Source organism: Nerophis lumbriciformis, linkage group LG26 (genome assembly GCF_033978685.3).
Source record: "Nerophis lumbriciformis linkage group LG26, RoL_Nlum_v2.1, whole genome shotgun sequence".
Classification (NCBI taxonomy): Eukaryota; Metazoa; Chordata; class Actinopteri; order Syngnathiformes; family Syngnathidae; genus Nerophis; species Nerophis lumbriciformis.
This window is the reverse complement of record NC_084573.2, coordinates 15950265-15970002: the sequence shown is the minus strand read 5'-3', so window position 1 is coordinate 15970002 and position 19738 is coordinate 15950265. Positions and strand designations below refer to the sequence as shown.

Genomic DNA, 19738 nt, shown 5'->3' with positions numbered 1-19738 from the left:
CAGGCTGTGGATCGCATGCAGCGCATTTGTGCATCTGAGATGACTCAAATGCAAGAAAATGCATAATGAAAGACATATTTTAATGTCGGAGATACTGTATTATAGTAAAATATTTCCTAAATTAAAAAAACTAACATAAAAAAAACGCCAGCAGACACCAAAACGCATCAATTTAATTAATTTTAATCGGCCTCATAAGTCATCAAGCAGCAATAAAATTATAAAAAGGAAATTGCTGAATAGACGATATGTCTATTATTTTTTATTTCTGAGCATCTGCCAAAATGTTGACACACAGATGTAGAACGGAGGATTCTTGTCTGCCCATCGTCCTTCTGACACGTGTTAAATAAAACGCAAAATAGTGCTTGCAAAACGGTGATGAGTGTAGATAAATCACATTGCGTGTGCTAAAGAATTATATTTTCACCTTCTCATCTTAGCATTGTGGTTGTTTGGATGAATAGTATATATTTTGTATATTAATGAAGACAGAGGAAAAATGGATTGCACACCCTATTCTACTCCCTTAAGACGCAATCCACTTTGCACACGTTTAGTAGATCATTTTTGCGTGTGCTATCAGGTTGCACGCGATTAATACAGGCAAACCTTTAGTAAATCAGGCCCTATGTTTCTTCTTAGTGTCACCACTGGTGGACGAGGAATAGCTTAACATTAAAAAAAAAAAACATAAGAGGATATGATACCTGCTAATCACAAGCTAGAGCTCGTGAATATGTAAACAAAGGTGGGCGAATTGATACAAATATCAGCCATAACGATACTCAGTAAAGATCACATTTTTTTATTGTTAAACATTTTTCGTTATTGTTTACAAACTGAGGAAATTAATCCCTGGATACAGAAGGGCTTTAAGGGCAAATGCCAAATGATTTAAATACTTTAAATATTTACTTGATATTATTACATCGCCATTCTATGTTTTTGTCTGATTATAATTGTGATGAAAATTTAAACTCATTCAATGGTCTTGGAATTTTTTAGTACCAGTTTCAGCATTGATATGCCCCTGTAACTACTTAGTACAACTTTGGGTATCGATCAATACCATCGCCCAAAACGAATATAAACTATCCAACCAGCAGAAGAATACAAGTTTATTAGCAAAGATGTTGATCGAACCATGCTACAACAGAAACTAATCAGATATTAACATTAAATAAGTAGATAAATAATGGTTTTGAGGAAAAAAAATACAACTGGAAATGATGGATACTGTATGTCAGCAGCTAAATTAAGAGACTAGGCCCTTTTCCACAGCAGGAAGTTTTATTTTTATTTTTTAGAAACTTCCCCACTAAATAAAGTTCCCACTTCCACCAAAAACTATGCGATTACATTAAGTTATTTCGTATTCATTGTTGTATTTCAATTACTTTGTTTTTTAATAAAATAACTGTGACCTAATATTGTCTGTTTATTTACATGGTATCAGTACAGAAATATACTAAACCACTCCTCAATACGTCAGCCTGATTTCTATAAACTACCCTGAACTGTGAAACACAAACCACTAGGGATGATGCTCAAAACCGGTTTTCCCGGTTGTTCGATAAGAAAAGAACCGAGTCCTCGGACTCAAATCCCTTTTTGAGAACCGGTGGTACCCGTTATCGAGACCACTATAGTAGAGAAAAAGAGTTGGTTCTTTATTCGAATCCCTGGGAACGACTCCCGTCCCGACAAGAAATGCCCCGTGTGACATCACAAGAAATGACGTCACGTAGCTCAGTCATTTGTCACGGTGGGGTGCAGCGTGCTGCGGTTAGTTCCCGGGACGCAAAACTGACGGCTCCGGACGAAAGCGTGCAGGTAGGAGATGATTTATTTCTCATAAATCATACACATTACAACAGACAGGAACGAAACAAAAGGAAAGCGTGCCGTTCACACGAGAAGCTAAAGCAAAAACTTACTTAGCACAGGAATACTAGAAGCTAAGGTAACTTTAGCACAGGAATCATGAGCTCGAAAACCAGAATGCCAACGTAACTGTTGCAAAAAGGCAGGCTTAAATAGAGTCTCTGATGAGCAACACGTGCGCGTACAATGCAGGTGAAAATCATAAGTAACCATGGTGACTGAAACAAACCCCCGAAGTGCACAAAACAACTAAGGAAGTCCAAAACTAACAGAACAGAACTAAACAAAACATGATCCGACCACATCATAATACATCACAGTTTCATATAATTTCACTTTACAGGAGTAGGAAGAAGTAAAGCTTATTTAATCCTACCCCTTTCCCACTTCATACACATTTTTACATCATTTACTGACCTTTTTATAATAAATTATCTGTGAATTAGTATATCCAACAGTTTTGTAATATGTAATTAATTAATTCAGTCATTATTATTATACTGAAATGAAGAATATCTTATTTTCAATAAGGTTGAAAGTATTTCTCATAATTCTTCTTCTTTGTACTTTGTAAGCTCTATTAATTTGAACAACCTCTTAAACTGGATCATATCAGTACAATGTTTAACTTCTTTACTTAATCCATTCCATCATTTAATTCCACATCATTTTAGCTGTTTGCAATTTTACCAAATCATCGAACTTTAATATTTTTGACTCAATAAATAAAGTGTTTGTATGTTCTCTGTATCCAACATTATGTATCAGTCTAATTATTTTTTTTTGTAACACGGTTAACGAATGTAGCGCACATTTGTAGTTATTTCCCCACATTTCTGCACAATAACTCAGATATGGTAATACTATAGTAGCGAGCAGTAGACAATGTGAAGTGATTTGTTAAACCAAATATTGTGTTTTTTTCCATATACAACAATCTATCTGGACTTGATAAGAGTAACGATAAGGAACCGGTTCAATAAGAGGATTCGATAATAGGCTCGAACTCGATAATTTCTTATCAAACATCATCCCTACAAACCACACACTTCCAACGGAAACTGTATGTCCAGGAACCAAAAGTTCCTTTATGTAACACATTTTAAAATGGTTCAATTATCATTTGTATAGCAAGTAACATCCATCCATCCATTTTCTACCGCTTATTCCCTTCGGGGTCGCTGGAGCCTATCTCAGCTACAATAGCATGATATATATTGCCCATTCCGAACGCTTGTCTCCTTAGAGCAGGCCTGGGCAATTATTTTGACTCGGGGGGCCAAATTTAGAGAAAATAATGTGTCTGGGGCCGGTATATCTGATTTTTAGTAACACAAATACAAAACTTCACAATAATGTCTGATTTAATGCTAAAAAACTTTATGACAGACCACCTTAAAAAACGGAATGGAATTTTAAATTTTTTCGCTGAATGAGACACCCAGATTGTACATGAAAATAAAGAATGTGGGATTCACAATATTAACTATAAACGATAAAACACTGAATATTGACAACATAACGTCACACCCCCTCTCAGTCAACAAAAATGCAACAAACACAGTGAAATATGAACGCAAAGGGTAAAAAAAAAAACTCACCTACAATCTGATATATCTGATACATCACTAAGCTTTAGAACTTTGTTGTAAAAATCTCCTTTCGCGTCTGTCCCTGACACCCGCATTTCAGGCTGGCCGCTCTGGAAACACTCTGTGGAAACGCTCCCCACCCACATTGCTTGGTGCCTCGTCTGAGCTGCTGTGACTTACATTACCATAGTGACTAATTAGATTACCATAGTAACTAATTAGATCACCATAGTAACTAGTATAGCATGCAAAAGCGCAGATTCCAACCATTGAAATACTTTGTATAGTTCAAGATTTACGGTCATTAGAAAACATCACTGCACATCATAATGGCAGCTACAGTTTCCATCTTAAAGATCTAAAAAAAATTATTTGGGAATGTCCAACGGGCCAGATTGAAAAGCTTAACGGTCTGCCTTACAGTGGTACTGGCAGGACTAACAGCTAGCCATCATGCCACATAGAGTCTGGATACGGAAATGTAATTGTTAATTGAAGGACTCTAACGTGAGTACAATAGTTACACTTAATATTGCTATATTTTTGTATATTGTCATCTAATACACGTTTCACATTACAAACGATCAAATGTATGATGAGGTCAAGCTGGAATGTGGCTGTGTTTTGTGGCCCTGAAAAACACATAAAAATGGATAGAGTAAAAGGCAACGTGTAATGAGAAAAATTATTAAATGTTAACAGTAGCAATTTACAAAAACACTAAAGATTCGTCTTTATTTCAGTACAAATTATACAATGTCACATTCACACCAGCCCCCACCACCTAGGCCCCCATTACTGCAAGTAAATTGCCGACCTCTGTGATAATCGTGATTGATAATCATGATTTGAATATTCATAAAAATAATCATGATTATTATTTTGGCCATAATCGCACAACCCTACTCAGAAGTGTGAGAAAACAAGCTGTGACTATAGTATGCTGTCCATTACAGACTTGGCTCAAGCCCTCCTACCCAGCAGCAGCAGAATCCAGCATGCAGCGCCAAAGTGATCACAACAACATATGACTTGATCAAGCCTTTTCTAACATTTCACGCTACAAAATAAGTATGCATTACTTGTGCTGATATTGTATCGGATTGCTAACAGTCAATAGGCAAGGTTGCATTATTGGTAACATATTGGAACCCCCCCCCCAGGACGAAGAAAGCTTTTCAACTCATTTGTCTAAAAAATTGTTGTAAGTACACCTCTGCATAACATTGTATCCTTATTACCATTAAAGAAATACAGATCAGCTTTCAAAGAATCATTTAATTAACATTATTTTTAGTTTAACAGAAACATTTTTAAGTGCATCAACTTTCCTGAAATAAAAAAATAAAAATCTTTAATTAAACTATTTAAAAAAATTTGACCAGCCTAGAAACCTAGGAGGAAGTCAGGATGAATGTCTACTATTAGCACGTTTTGCCATGCACAGCTTTTCGGAGCGGGGTTTGAAACATGATACAGATATAGAATGTTCCCTGGGGGTCACACGCCCACCTCCCTCCCGGCATCGCACTGCGAACCTCCAGGGGGCCCCGTCCCACTATTTGAGAGGGACTGCCCTAGGTGCAGTTAATGATGTCTCCATGTGATTGACCGTATTTTCTGGACCATAGGGCACACCGGATTATAAGGCGGGTCTATTCAGGTCTTTTTTCATACAAATGGCGCACCGGATTATAAGGCACATTAAAGGGGTCATCCATCCATCCATTTTCTACCGCTTATTCCCTTTGGGGTCGCGGGGGGCGCTGGAGCCTATCTCAGCTACAATCGGGCGGAAGGCGGGGTACACCCTGGACAAGTCGCCACCTCATCGCAGGGCCAACACAGATAGACAGACAACATTCACACTCACATCCACACACTAGGGCCAATTTAGTGTTGCCAATCAACTTATCCCCAGGTGCATGTCTTTGGAAGTGGGAGGAAGCCGGAGTACCCGGAGGGAACCCACGCAGTCACGGGGAGAACATGCAAACTCCACACAGAAAGATCCCGAGCCCGGGATTGAACCCAAGACTACTCAGGACCTTCGTATTGTGAGGCAGATGCACTAACCCCTCTGCCACCGTGAAGCCCTAAAGGGGTCATATTATTGTTATTTTTTCTAAATGTGAAACACTTCCTTGTGGTCTACATAACATGTAATGGTGGTTCTTTGGTCAAAATGTTGCTTAGATTATGTTTTACAGATCATCTTCAAGTCGCTTTCTGACAGTTGCTTTAGGATGCGCCGTTTTGTGGGCGGTCTTATTTACGTGGCTCACCTTCGACAGCGTCTTCTACCCGTCATCTTTGTTGTAGCGGTGTAGCGTGCAAGGACGGGAGTGGAAGAAGTGTCAAAAGATGGAGCTAACTGTTTTAATGACATTCAGACTTTACTTCACGGAGCAGCATCTTCTCATCCGGAAACAACAAAGCCGTGTCCCGTGAGAAACCGTCCGACTAAAGTTCCTTGGGTGAATAATGTAAACTCACTACACCGGTATGTTTTAGCGCTTTCATGGCGAATTTACTGACAGATATAAATAAGAAATTTACACTACTTTATATTAGAAATGACAAAAGCGGAGGATGAATGTCCCATAACAAGAAGATAGAGAAAAAGAAGAGGCCTATCGACTACGTACTCGGCATGGACTACAAAGGCGAATGTGCGCAACTTTTCATGATTTATGAAGATTCCAAATACAGATCAGCAGGTACCAGAAGGTAAGAAAAGTTGCTTTTGCATAATATTGCGAAACAAAACGCCAGATAATATGTCTTACCTTATACACACACCATAATAATACTTATGTTTAATGCGCCGACAATCCACCAAGAGGAGCGGCTTCATAGCTTACCAAAGTCGTACTAAAACATTTTGATGGATTTTTGAGCGCCGTGTGTAATGTTCTATATTTTCAATGGAACGTATAAAATGTTGGTGTTGTTTACTTGAGTGATATTGCCATCATACCTCTTACCACGTATCTCATGTGTGACTGCCATCTACTGGCTACACCTGTCATTACACCCTGTACCAAATAAAATTGATTTGAGGTCGGTGAGCAAAACCAGAATTATTCCGTAAATTAAGTGTACCGGGTTATTAGGCGCATTGATTGTAAGTGCGCCTTATAGTCTGTAAAATACGGTAATACTTGTATTTCTGACTACGGTAGCCGTAATGGGCCAACAATCCATCAAATGGTGCGGCTTCAAAGTCATACTAAAACATTTTGACAGATTTTTGAGTGCTGTGTGTAATGTTCTATATTCCCAATGGAACATTTAAAGTTTTGGTGTTGTTTACTGCCATCATATTGCAGTCTACACGTATCTCTTATGTATGACTGCAATCTACTGGTCACACTGTACCAAATAAAATTGCTTCGAAGTCAATAAGCACAACCAGAATTATGCCGTACATTAGACGCACCGGGTTATAAGGCGCACTGTCGAGTTTTGAGAAAATACAATTATTTTAAGTACGCCTTATAGTCCGGAAAATACGGTATATACACTGACACACACACTTACACACAAACAAGAACGTTTTGCGACGTTAAAACCAACCTGAAAACCTTTCCAAGCCTAGAAATTTGTTGTCAGGATAAGGATCAGCAAAGTGAAGCCCGTGTTCCAGAAGGAAGTCTGTTTCAAAGGCGAGGTTTCCTGGAATTTTGGCGGCTACAACATCTTTAGAATCCGCTGCCACGAGATCATGAAGGTTAGCTGCTGCTATTAATTGTTTAGGTCTTTACAATATAATAATCATCAAGCAAATCTTTATGACTGACTTACACTTGACTGCTTGTGGATTCTGCTGTTTTTTTCTTGGCATCTTCCAGTCAGCCTCTCATTTGTAACGTCTTCCTGCAGACCTCCACGACCATTAGATCAGCGTAGGGATTTCCTCGCAATTCTGTCAAAGAAAATGAATGTGAGAGGCGTAAGCATCACCATATGGTGGAACATCGAATGTCCAAACTTCTCTCCACAGGGGGCCACCGGCTGAAATTAGGGATGCAACGATTAATCTGTTTTACTATTAACCTTGATTAAAAACATTGCTGTAATTTATTCGCAAAGGCTCCACTACACCATGTGTTTCAGTCCTCCTTACTCGCTATAAACAGACATTATGATGGTACATTTCGGCACAACCTGCACACAACAAAAGTGCATGGTGTCCAAACTACGGCCCACAGGCCAAGTGCAGCCAGTGAGACATCACAAGCTTAACAAAAAGATTGGGCTGTGGCGTGTTTCTGCCTAAATTTATTTCCCTGTAAATCAATAAATATGGAGTATTGTTTACGCCTTCTTGTGGGTGAAGTTAGGAATGATAATCAATGAAGAGTTTCATTTGGAAGGGACTTGAGCACAGCATCAATTTATACGACCTAATCCAAACAACTTCTCCCACTCATGGTATAAATTACTTATAACCAACAAATAAAGTCAACATAACACTCTACCTGCTCATTGAACTTTGTGGATATTATAAAAAACTTGAAATTACTATATATCATTTAAAATTACAAATATGTAAATTCACTACAGTGCCTTATGGGTGATTTGCAAAACACTCTCTCCACACTTGCCCATTGTTGGTGCATTTCAGTTGCTTGAAATTTCTGATTACAAAACTTTAAAGGAGGTCGTCAGGGAAGTAAACAAGGTATGAGTCGAACTTTCACATACTCTTAATATTCGATGTTTTATCGTTTATACTTCATATTGCATTGTTGTCACCGTCAGATGTGGCGGTGCGGGGGGTGTTAAAGAAGTAGTTTGAGTTATGTTCAGAAAAGGGTGTAACGGTACGTGTAATTTGTATTGAACCGTTTCGATATGGGAGTTTCGGTTCGGTTCGGAGGTGTACCGAAAGAGTTTCCACATGGACATATTAAGTAGCGTACCGCACGTTGCTAGCAGCGTGCGGTCAGGCTATGATAGACTGACCATACGTCCTCTTTTCACCGGACATGTCCTCTTTTGCGGGGCTGTCCGGGCGGTCCTCTTTTCACCGGACATGTCCTCTTTTGCGGGGCTGTCCGTACTGAGTTTTAAATGCCTCAAATGTCCGGCATTTTGAGTTAGGGTTGCGTGTATTTTCTATGTACGTTCAAGGTTAAGAAGGGGTTAAAAACAAAAATTGTGCGCGCAGCAGCATTCGTGAGGGAGGGGCAGAGACAGAGAGAGCGAGAGAGTTATGATGAACGCGCATGCATCGCCAGGCTCTGCTTTTTATCGATAGATTTATCAGATTAAACGTTTTATTGTCTATAGCAGGGGTGTCAAAAGTGTGCCCCGGAGGCCATTTGCGGCCCACAGCTAATGTTTTAAAGGCCCACGGCACATTCTAAAAATACTATTAAAATAAACAAAAAACATAACAAAAGTGAAATAAAGAAGCTTAAAGGTGAAATGTAATTCAGAAAAAGTTGCAATGTTGACTAATAAAACAAAGCTGTTTTTTTTTTCTTTCAAACTGTCATTGCTCAAAACATAATATTGAATCAAAATCAATGTTATTATGAATTATTGACCTATCCAATGTTCCGATTACTTCACATCAAATATTCCACTTAGAAAAATATTTTTGGTGGAAGATTTTGCATATTTTGTGTTTGCCATTAAAAACTAAAACATTTTGAAATGAGGAATAGATCTGAAGTTGATGTAGACTCCAGAGATTTAAGCGTTAAATATAAAGTGTGTGTATGCCCTGGCACACCATTATCATCATTTAATGACCAAAGCAAAACACTTTTATACTGAAATAAATACACCTACAACTTATTAAAAAAAAACTAAAAAACTACTAGCAGCGGTAAAGTTTAGATTGGAGATGTCCGATAATATCGGCCTGCCGATATTATCGGCCGATAAATGCTATAAAATGTAATATCGGAAATTATCGGTATCATTTTTTTTATTATCAATATCGTTTTTTTTGTTTTTTTATTAAATCAACATAAAAAACACAAGATACATTTACAATTAGTGCACCAACCCAAAAAACATCCCTCCCCCATTTACACTCATTCACACAAAAGGGTTGTTTCTTTCTGTTATTAATATTCTGGTTCCTACATTGTATATCAATATATATCAATACAGTCTGCAAGGGATACAGTCCGTAGGCACACATGATTGTGCGTGCTGCTGGTCCACTAATAGTACTAATCTTTAACAGTTGATTTTACTCATTTTCATTAATTACAAGATTCTATGTAACTGTTTTTATATTGTTTTACTTTCTTTTTTATTCAAGAAAATGTTTTTAATTTATTTATTTTATTTTATTATTTTTTAACCATACCTGATTGTCCAAATGAGGCATAATAATGTGTTAATTCCACGACTGTATATATCGGTATCGGTTGATATCGGTATCGGTTGATATCGGTATCGGTAATTAAAGAGTTGGACAATATCGGAATATCGGATATCGGCAAAAAGCCATTATCGGACATCCCTAGTTTTTGACTTTCTCTTCTACTGTTACCAAATAGCATTATTTTAGTTTTACTGAGATTCTGTTTTTGTCAAACCATCTCTTTAATGTATTTATTTCTTCTGTTATTATGGAAAAAGCTGGCAGCTTACTTGCCAGAATTTTACTATTAAATAGTTTTTTACAACATTAAATTGTTAATGGAAAAACAGTACTATATATTTTTTTAATTCTGGCAACTTAGCTGCCAGTTTTTCTACCGTAAAAACAAATGTATCGTTTTTCCATCTACAGTAATACACCGTTAAAAATAACAACTGTAGATTTTAGAGTCAAAATCTGGCAGCTCAGTCAACAGAATTTGAATGCAAAAAACAGTAGTAGTTTTTTTCAATTTACAGTATTATGCTGTAAAGAACAACGTAAAATGTATTGTCATTTTTAATAATTTGATGGATAGTTTGCTGTAAAGTTAAGTATTTTTATTTAGACATTTAGATCTCTGAGCTGCCACCTTATCGTGGTAGAGGAGTTTTCGTGTTACAAAAACAGAATTCAATTTCCCTCGCCCGGACGCGGTTCACCGTGGCCCCCCTCTGGAGCCAGGCCCAGAGTTGGGGCACGATGGCGAGCGCCTGGTGGCCGGGCCTGTCCCCATGGGGCCTGGCCGGGCACAGCCCGAAGAGGCAACGTGGGTCCCCCCTCCAATGGGCTCACCACTCATGGGAGGGGCCATAGAGGTCGGATGCGTTGTGAGCTGGGTGGCACCGAAGGCAGGGCACTTGGCGGTCCGATCCTCGGCTACATAAGCTAGCTCTTGGGACGTGGAATGTCACCTCGCTGGAGGGGAAGGAGCCTGAGCTAGTGCGCGAGGTGGAGAAGTTCCGGCTGGATATAGTCGGACTCACTTCGACGTACAGCTAGGGCTCTGGAACCAGTTCTCTCGAGAGGGGCTGGACTCTCTTCTACACTGCCGTTGCACGCAGTGAGAGGCGACGGGCTGGTGTAGCAATTCTTGTTTACCACGTTGGAGTTCAATCCGGTGGACAAGAGGGTAGCTTCCCTCCGTCTTTCGGGGGGGGGACGGGTCCTGACTGTTGTTTGTGCTTATGCACCAAACGGCAGTTCAGAGTACCCACCCTTTTTGGTTACACTCGAGGGAGTACTTTAAAGCGCTCCCCCGGGTTATTCCCTTGTCCTACTAGGGGACTTCAACGCTCATGTTGGCAACGACAGTGAAACCTGGAGAGGCGTAATTGGGAATAATGGCCGCCCGGATCTGAACCCGAGTGGTATTTTGTTATTGGACTTTTGTGCTCGTCACAGATTGCCCATAAACACCATGTTCAAACAAAAGGGTGTCCATTTGTGCACTTGGCACCAGGACACCCTAGGCTGCAGTTCCATGATCGACTTTGTAGTTGTGTCATCAGATTTGCGGCCTCATATTTTGGACACTCGGGTGAAGAGATGGGCGGAGCTTTCTACCGATCACCACCTAGTGGTGAGTTGGCTGCCGGACAGACCTGGCAGGCCCAAACGGTTCTTTTGGCTCATAGGACTCCAGAGGCAGCGGACAGGTACCGACAGGCCAAGCGGTGAGCGGCTTCAGCGGTCGCGGAGGCAAAAACTCGGACATGGGAGGAGTTCGGAAAAGCCATGAAAAACGACTTCCGGATGGCTTTGAAGCGATTCTGAACCACCACCCACCGCCTCAGGAAGGGGAAGCAGTGCACTGTCAATACTGTGTATGGTGAGGATGGTGTTTTGCTGACCTCGACTGCGGATGTTGTGGATCGGTGGAGGGAATACTTCGAAGACCTCCTCAATTCCACCAACACGTAATCCTATGAGGAAGCAGTGCCTGGGGAATCTGTGGTGGGCTCTCCTATTTCTGGGGCTGAGGTTGCTGAGGTAGTTAAAAAGCTTCTCGGTGGCAAGGCCCCGGGGGTGGATGAGATCCGCCCAGAGCTTCTTAAGGCTCTGGATGCTGTGGGGCTTTCTTGGTTGACAAGACTCTGCAGCATCGCGTGGACAGTAAAGCCGCTGCTCCTCCACATCGAGAGGAGCCAGATGAGGTGGTTCGGGTATCTGGTCAAGATGCCACCCAAACGCCTCCCTAGGGAGGTGTTTCGGGCACGTCCGACCGTTAGGGGGCCACGGGGAAGACCCAGGACACGTTGGGAAGACTATCTCTCCCGGCTGGCCTGGGAACGCCTCGGGATCCTCCGGGGAGGAGCTGGACGAAGTGGCTGGGGAGAGGGAAGTCTGGGATTCCCTGCTTAGGCTGCTGCCCCCGCGACCGACCTCGGATAAGCGGAAGAAGATGGATGGATGAAAATGAAAAAAATCTATTACATTTAGTGAGAAAATATTAAAAGTACTTTATTGACACATAACATTTCCAGGTGTTTGTGGGCCAGATTTGGCCCACGGGCCTTGAGTTTGACACCTGTGCTAGAGATGAATAAATAAATACTGCCGCTGCACACTGTTTACCATCTATTGCATTGATAATTTCACCTGTTACTGTGATTAAAGCCATCAATATTAGCTCTGTATCCATATTGGTTCTCTATGAGTATTCTAGATTTGTTTATGAAATTTAGATGTGTATAATGTGGAGAACATTCCAAGTAGCACAGCTCATTTTGTTAATGGTATGTAATACATTTTACCAGTTTTTGTGACTATTCTAAAAACATATTGCTAATAGGGCTGGGCGATATATCGATATACTCAATACATCGCGGGTTTGTCTCTGTGCGATACAGAAAATGACTATCGTGATATTGGGAGTATACGTTCTCACGCAGTTGCTTTTAGCTGCAGGCATTACACTACAGGCTCTTCTCACTCTTTCTTGTCTCTCACAGAGACATAAACAAGCGCACCTTCTTACATACGTCACATATGTATACGCCCTCGCGGAGCAGAGAGGTAGCAACATGGGTAACGTTAGCTGTGGTGCGAGTGGTAATACGAGAGAAAGAAGGTGCGAATCTGGTAACAAATGAAGGAAGAATTAATTCCCAAGAAAAACAGCAAGTGGGAATATGTCAAACAGACAACCGTCACTTGCCAAGTGTGGAGCAAAAGCGTTGCTACAAAAAGTAGCATTACTGCTAATTTGTAGCATCATTTGAAAAGTCACCAGCTAGAGAATGTTCGGTGCCACACCAACAAAATGCCAAAGCAACCATTTCCACATCAACACCGTATGAAAAAAAAAAATGACATAAGGAGATAACGTCCGCTGGAACCTTCCACATAGCGAAGGACATACACGATTTGATTTCCTATTATGCAGCTCATTTTTATTTGACAGTTATTGAAATATCTTGTGTGACATCATGCACAAAAGTGCACTTTATTAGTTTTAAACTATTGTAGTGGCGTTTTGTACAAAAAGTGCACTTTAATTTAGTGTTTTGATTTGTCATCTTAGTGACATAATGCACAAAAGTGCACTAATAGCTTGTTTTAAAATGACTGACAATCTTGCACATTCTGTTTTGGAAATGACATGAATGTTTGTGCCACTGCTTAATAACTGTTTAATAAATAGTTTTGGTCAATTGACTTAGTTGTGATTTCCCTCTCTGCATGAAAGTTTAAAATGAGCATATATTAATGCAGTATGAAGAAGAATGTTTTAATGTAGACACATAGAATCATCATACTGCTGTGATTATATGCATCAAGTGTTCATTCAAGGCTAAGGCAAAATATCGAGATATATATCGTGTATCGCAATATGGCCTAAAAATATCGAGATATTAAAAAAAGGCCATATCGCCCAGCCCTAATTGCTAATAAACAAGGACTATTTTTTATTTAAGCATGACAAGATGACATTCACAAATCTCCCTTGCTCTCCTCACCCCACCATAGACTGAGTGTAAACACTGAACAGACAACCGTTATAGCTTTTCATGTCAGTTTCTGTATAAACTTGGAGAACATATTAGGCATTGATTAATTGAAACTTTTATTAGTAGATTGCACAGTAAAGTACATGTTCCGTACAACTGACCACTAAATGGTAACACCCGAATAAGTTTTCCAACTTGTTTAAGTCGGGGTCCACTTAAATTGATTCATAAGTAGCTGACCTGAATATATTGGAATAAATAGAAATAATATGAGAATTATGTTTTTTTATAGTTTTACTGCTGTGAGTACACAACAACCACAGAGAAATTAGCGTGTGCTTTCTGTATGTAATAGTATTATTTCGTTAGTAAACACTTCATATTGGTCGCCTCCTGTAATTGGCATCACTTTACCCACACTAACACCCCTTTCACCGCAATATTTACAAAAGCTTCCCTTCTCCATGGCTCCACATCCGGGTCCTATACTTTTTATACGTTTCCATCCACCGGCTTCAACCATGCATTAAATTGATCGTTCTGGAGCCATACATTATTGAACTTGGACCTAACCATCTCATGCAAGTAATTTGGCTTTCTGTGGGCTTTTGTTTAGTCTTCTCCGTTGCTATGCTAGCTGATCGTGCGCAATAAATTCAGACTGGGGCAGGACATGTAGCATACTTTGGGTTCTGTTTTGTTGTTTCGTTATAGCGTCCTCAAAAACCGCAACATGTAAAACCAAGACTGAAGTTCATGCACGTGTTAAATAAAAGTAACATTAATAGAGTTTTAAGACCTATCAAAATCATATTATGCCCTTTTATGAGATTTTAGGAGAGTTTTAGACATTTTAAAGCATTCAATTGAAATGGTTGGATTTAATACTTTTTAACACACCGCGGATACCCTGTAAAATGTTATTTTGGTACAAAAAAATTGTTACGTCACGATCAATGCTCTGCTGTGTGGTGAAAAAAAGTGTTGTATGTATTTGTGCACGCGTGTCTGTGTGTGTGTGTGCGCGCGCACGCATCCATATTACAGCGTATTGGCGATTACCCTCGAACATTTGGCTTTACCGCAGGTTGAACTTTATTCTTACATGGTTGGCAAACTTCTTTCTTCAATTTCGGTAAGAAATTAGTATGCAGACTCAAAGCATTACTTATAAAAACAGCTCCGTAAACTTGATTACAGATCACTCTGAGACAGCACACAGTTGTAATACTAAATAAAAAAAACAACTGAAGTGTAGTGATTACAATATCAAGTTTATTTTGTCTTATTTATTTACATTACACATATCTAATGTCTATATAAGTACACTAACTTCAGAATTGCGTGCATATATATATATATATATATATATATATATATATATATATATATATATATATATAACAAACGTTTGGACATACCTTCTCATTCAATGTGTTTTCTTTATTTTCATGACTATTTACATTGTAGATTGTCACTGAAGGCATCAACACTATGAATGAACACATGTGGAGTTATGTACTTAACAAGAAAAGGTGAAATAAATGAAACAGCTTTGCACACTCTTGGCATTCTCTTGATGACCTGTGAAGTGAAAACCATTTCAGGTGACTACCTCTTGAAGCTCATCGAGAGAATGCCAAGAGTGTGCAAAGCAGTCATCAGAGCAAAGGGTGGCTATTTTGAAAAAAATAGAATACAAAACATGTTTTCAGTTATTTCACCTTTTTTTGTCACTGAAGGCATCAAAACTGAAACATGAATGAACACATGTGGAGTTATGTACTTAACAAAAAAAGGGTTGTTTCCTTTAATGTTAATAACTTTACAATGTTATGCAGAGGTATAGTTATACCAATTTTATACACAAATTATACTATTTATAGTCACGGTGGAGAGTGGGGGCGCAAAATATTTTCTTCTTCCAAGGTGGGGCCTAACAGAAAATAATTGAGAAGCACTGCTCCATTATCTACATTTCAACTACCGTATTTTTCGGACTATAAGGCGCACTTAAACTATTTTTTTCCTCTCAAAACTCGACAGTGCGCCTTATAACCTGGTGCGCTTAATGTACGGAATAATTCTGGTTTTGCTTACTGACCTCGAAGCTATTTTATTTGGTACATGGTGTAATAATAAGTGTGACCAGGAGATGGCAGTCACACACAAGAGATACGTGTAAAATGCAAAATGACTCAAATAAACACCAACATTTTATATGTTCCATTGAAAATATAGAACATTACATACAACGCTCAAAAATCTATCAAAATGTTTTAGTATGACTTTGGTAAGCTATGAAGCCGCACTGCTTAATAAATTGTACTGTGCACCAACATACTAGTATTATTATGGTGTGTGTATAAGGTAAGACATTATCAGGCTTATTGTTTCACAATTTTATGCAAAAGCAACTTCTCTTTCCTTCTGGTACCTGCTGATTTATATTTGGGATCTGCATAAGTCCTGAAAAATCATGCGCGTGCGCCTCTGTAGTCCGTGGCGACACCATAGTGGATAAGCTTCTTCTTTTTCTCTGTCTTCTTGTTATGGGACATTCATCCTCCGCTGTTGCCATTTCTAATATAAAGTAGTGTAAAGTTCTTACTTATATCTGTCAGTAAACTCGCCATGAAAGCGCTAAAACATACCGATGTAGTGAGTTTACATTATTCACCCAAGGAACTTGTTATTAGAGAGTTCCGGTCGGACGGTTTTTCACGAGACACATTTCCGGTGTTGTTGTTGCACTAGTGGAGATTATTCTCCGTTATTGATTGAAGTAAAGTCGGAATGCCATTAAAACAGTTAGCTCCATCTTTTGACACTTCCTCCACTCCCGTCTTTGCACGCTACACCGCGACAACAAAGATGACGGGGAAGGTGAGCCGCGTAAATAAGACCGCCCACAAAGCGGCGCATCCCGAAGAGACCGTCAGAAAGCGACTTGAAGATGATCTGTAAAACATCATCTATGCAACATTTTGACCAAAGAACCACCATTACATGTTATGTAGACCACAAGGAAGTGTTTTAAGTTTAGAAATAAAATAAATATTATGACTCCTATAATAATAAATGATAAATGGGTTGTACTTGTATAGCGCTTTTCTACCTTCAAGGTACTCAAAACGCTTTAACACTACTTCCACATTTACCCATTCACACACACATTCACACACTGATGGAGGGAGCTGCCATGCAAGGCGCTAACCAGCACTCATCAGGAGCAAGGGAGAAGTGTCTTGCTCAGGACACAACGGACATGACGAGGTTGGTACTAGGTGGGGATTGAACCAGGGACCCTCGGGTCGCGCACGGCCACACTTCCACTGCGCCACGCCGCCCACTAATGCGCCTCATAATCCGTTGCGCCTTTTGTATGAAAAAAGATTGAAAATAGATCGTTCATCGGCAGTGCGCCCTATGGTCCAGAAATTACGGTACATTTACACTAGTGTGGCGGCTGGCACTGTGGAATGTCTTGCCCAAGAACACAATAGCAGTGACAAGGATGGCAGAAGCTCGATTCAAACCGGGAACCCTGAAGTTTCTGTCTAGCTGCTCTACCATCTGAGCCCCAAACAATACACCATATTAACACCTACTTGCTCTTTTTCAGATTTTATTGTATTTCTATAAAGTGCCAGGGGCCAAAAAAACGAGCACAGCATACTGGCCCCCCTGTAGCATGTGTGTAATGAGGGATTTTTCGTTGTTCTTGTTTTAACCAATTGATACATGCCATACTCTCTGCAGTTGAGTAGACAGACTACCAAGTCACATAATGTGGCTTTTTTTCTTTTTTTTTTTTTAATAGCCATGTCAACATGAAAATAGGCCTACTTTACACGCATGTGTTTTCACCAATGCCAGATTTTGACGCAGTAATTAGGTGCTAAATTGGCACCAGCAGGCGAGACTACTTAATTGCACCACGTCCCCAAAAAGAGCAGACGGCTAATGTTTAGCAAGCTCAGCAGGTTTGCTAGAGGAGGCTGCTAAATGTAAACCATTTCACATTTGACCTGACACAACACTGGAAGCAAACACGGACGCCAAAAACAAACACGTGCCTTTCTTGGTTGTAATTAGCGGCCGTACGTTGTCCGCGTCAACACACGGCTAACTTAGCCAGGGAGAAGCTAACGTCAACTACGGTGCAAAGTGAGCCTCCATGCTAACTTACCGAAAAAGAGAAAGTACTCTTCCCCCCTAGTGGCGTGTTTGCCGCCGCAGTGCGCCCCATTAGCTGCGGCGCGGCTCCCCAGGAGTGCACCGCTTCTGGAGATCCGCCATTTCTTCATGAGCCTCGGCGACAAAGAAAGGCAATTAAAGCTATTTTTCATAACTTAATTGATTTTCCCATTCGCCCTGTGATCTGCCGGAGCAGGAACAACAAGGCGACTTCCGGTTGGGGGCACTTCACAACTAAAGCGCGCATACGTCGTCACGTTAGTGACGGTGTGTTCCTGCATTTTGCAGCACTCTTTCATCCATCACGTCTCAAGGAATATTTGCTACTATTAGAGCTTTAAAGAGTGTCGAATGACGTCCGAATCACAACACACAAGGAGACTTCGAGTTTGTCTATCTCTGTAAGAACGCACAACCGCTGGCCACAACATTAGGTACACCTAACACACTTAGCACAACTCATACGCATCCACACAATTCTTGTCAATTATATGACGTATTTTTCTGAACTATGACTAGATTTTGACAGGATTCACGTAGGATATATAACTTTTGTCTACTTTTATAGTATAAACAATTTATTTTATTTTGAAAGAGCCACTAGACCCTGTAGGAGTTCATGACGTTTTTATGGAGCTGGTCGTGGCTTTCGTTTTCGCTTTTTTTCACTTCCGGCAGCAAATTCACAAAATAACACCCATTTTAATGCCTATATTTATTTAAACTAATCCAAGTCCTGCTTAAAATAATGTTTTGCATTCTTATGGAGATTTGTGTAATTTCAAGACCGAATGGTGGCGATAATTTGGAGGTAGTGGTATTTGGGCAATGAAAGGTAATAAAGTCGTAATACAAGAATACCTTTTTTATGTTCTTGGTATCAGTATTGTTGGTATTACTCTTGTACTCTCTATTTATTTAAACACTCATTTACGTTGTGAAATAAACGGCTTTAAAACATTTATTTTGAAAGTGCCGGATGTTAAGCTATTATTGTGGACTTCGTCGTTTTCAACTAGCCATTTTCGCTTCCGGTAATCATTTCCTGTTTGGGTGTTGTCATCGATGCACTATTGTTGGCTTTAAAAAATATAATCGGTTTAGTTAACTATTTTATAAAGAAATGACTATACTTATTGTGTAAATAAATAAAGAAAAGAAAACATACATATAAATAAATTAAACAAAATTAAATAAATAAGAAAAGAGAATCACTTGTATTTGAAATATAGCCTAAAACTAGCATAAATGCTAGTTTTAAATGTAGGTAATTTTGAGGGCTAATATAATTCAGCAGTGATGCGTAGTAAATCCTAAAAAAAAAGGCGCAATGAGTGCGTATTTTTTGAGAGGACCTCATTAATGAATAGGAGATCCTAAGCTACTGCGTCATCTCATTGGTCCATGTCACTGCAGTGTGCCACCCCTTGTTGCACACACATACAGCGGGTCGTCAGCGAGGTGCACGCCGGGGGAAGGCTCGCCTCACCGCGGACGCATCGCTCTGTTTGTTACCCACCGCCCCTCCATAACAAAACAGCCCCGGTTCTCTGCATCTTTACCGGAGGAAACGGGAGGAGGACACCGCCTGGAAATGAGGAGGATGAGGATCTTCATTGCGTCTTTAGGGGAGGAGCCATTTGTATAATACGCTGCAAGGAGAGGTAAGAAGCCGTTTACGTAATGCATCTTTTATATGTGTGCTTTTATCTCCT

At 39.8% G+C, this 19738-nt stretch overlaps 2 protein-coding genes across 3 annotated transcripts in view; one reads left to right on the top strand and one right to left on the bottom strand.

Moving 5' to 3' along the window:
* znf513a (zinc finger protein 513a) overlaps positions 1-18257 on the bottom strand; it is a 43798-nt gene extending 25541 nt beyond the window's left edge. The window contains exons 1-3 of one of the 2 annotated variants that reach the window (XM_061987317.1): positions 18016-18257; positions 7287-7407; positions 7059-7193 (exon numbers count right to left, since the gene is read on the bottom strand). In XM_061987317.1, the coding sequence (XP_061843301.1) occupies positions 7059-7193; positions 7287-7326 (175 nt within the window). In that variant the 5' untranslated portion in view covers positions 7327-7407; positions 18016-18257. Of the gene's footprint in view, positions 1-7058; positions 7195-7286; positions 7408-18015 lie in introns of those variants that run through there. The other variant, XM_061987318.1, reaches the window with a different exon arrangement.
* LOC133623865 (E3 ubiquitin-protein ligase RNF19A) overlaps positions 1-19738 on the top strand; it is a 99486-nt gene that overhangs the window by 39594 nt on the left and 40154 nt on the right. Inside the window, exon 3 of the mRNA XM_061987322.2 lies at positions 19470-19687. The gene's annotated coding sequence lies outside the window, so the exon portion shown is untranslated. The remainder of the gene's footprint in view (positions 1-19469; positions 19688-19738) is intronic.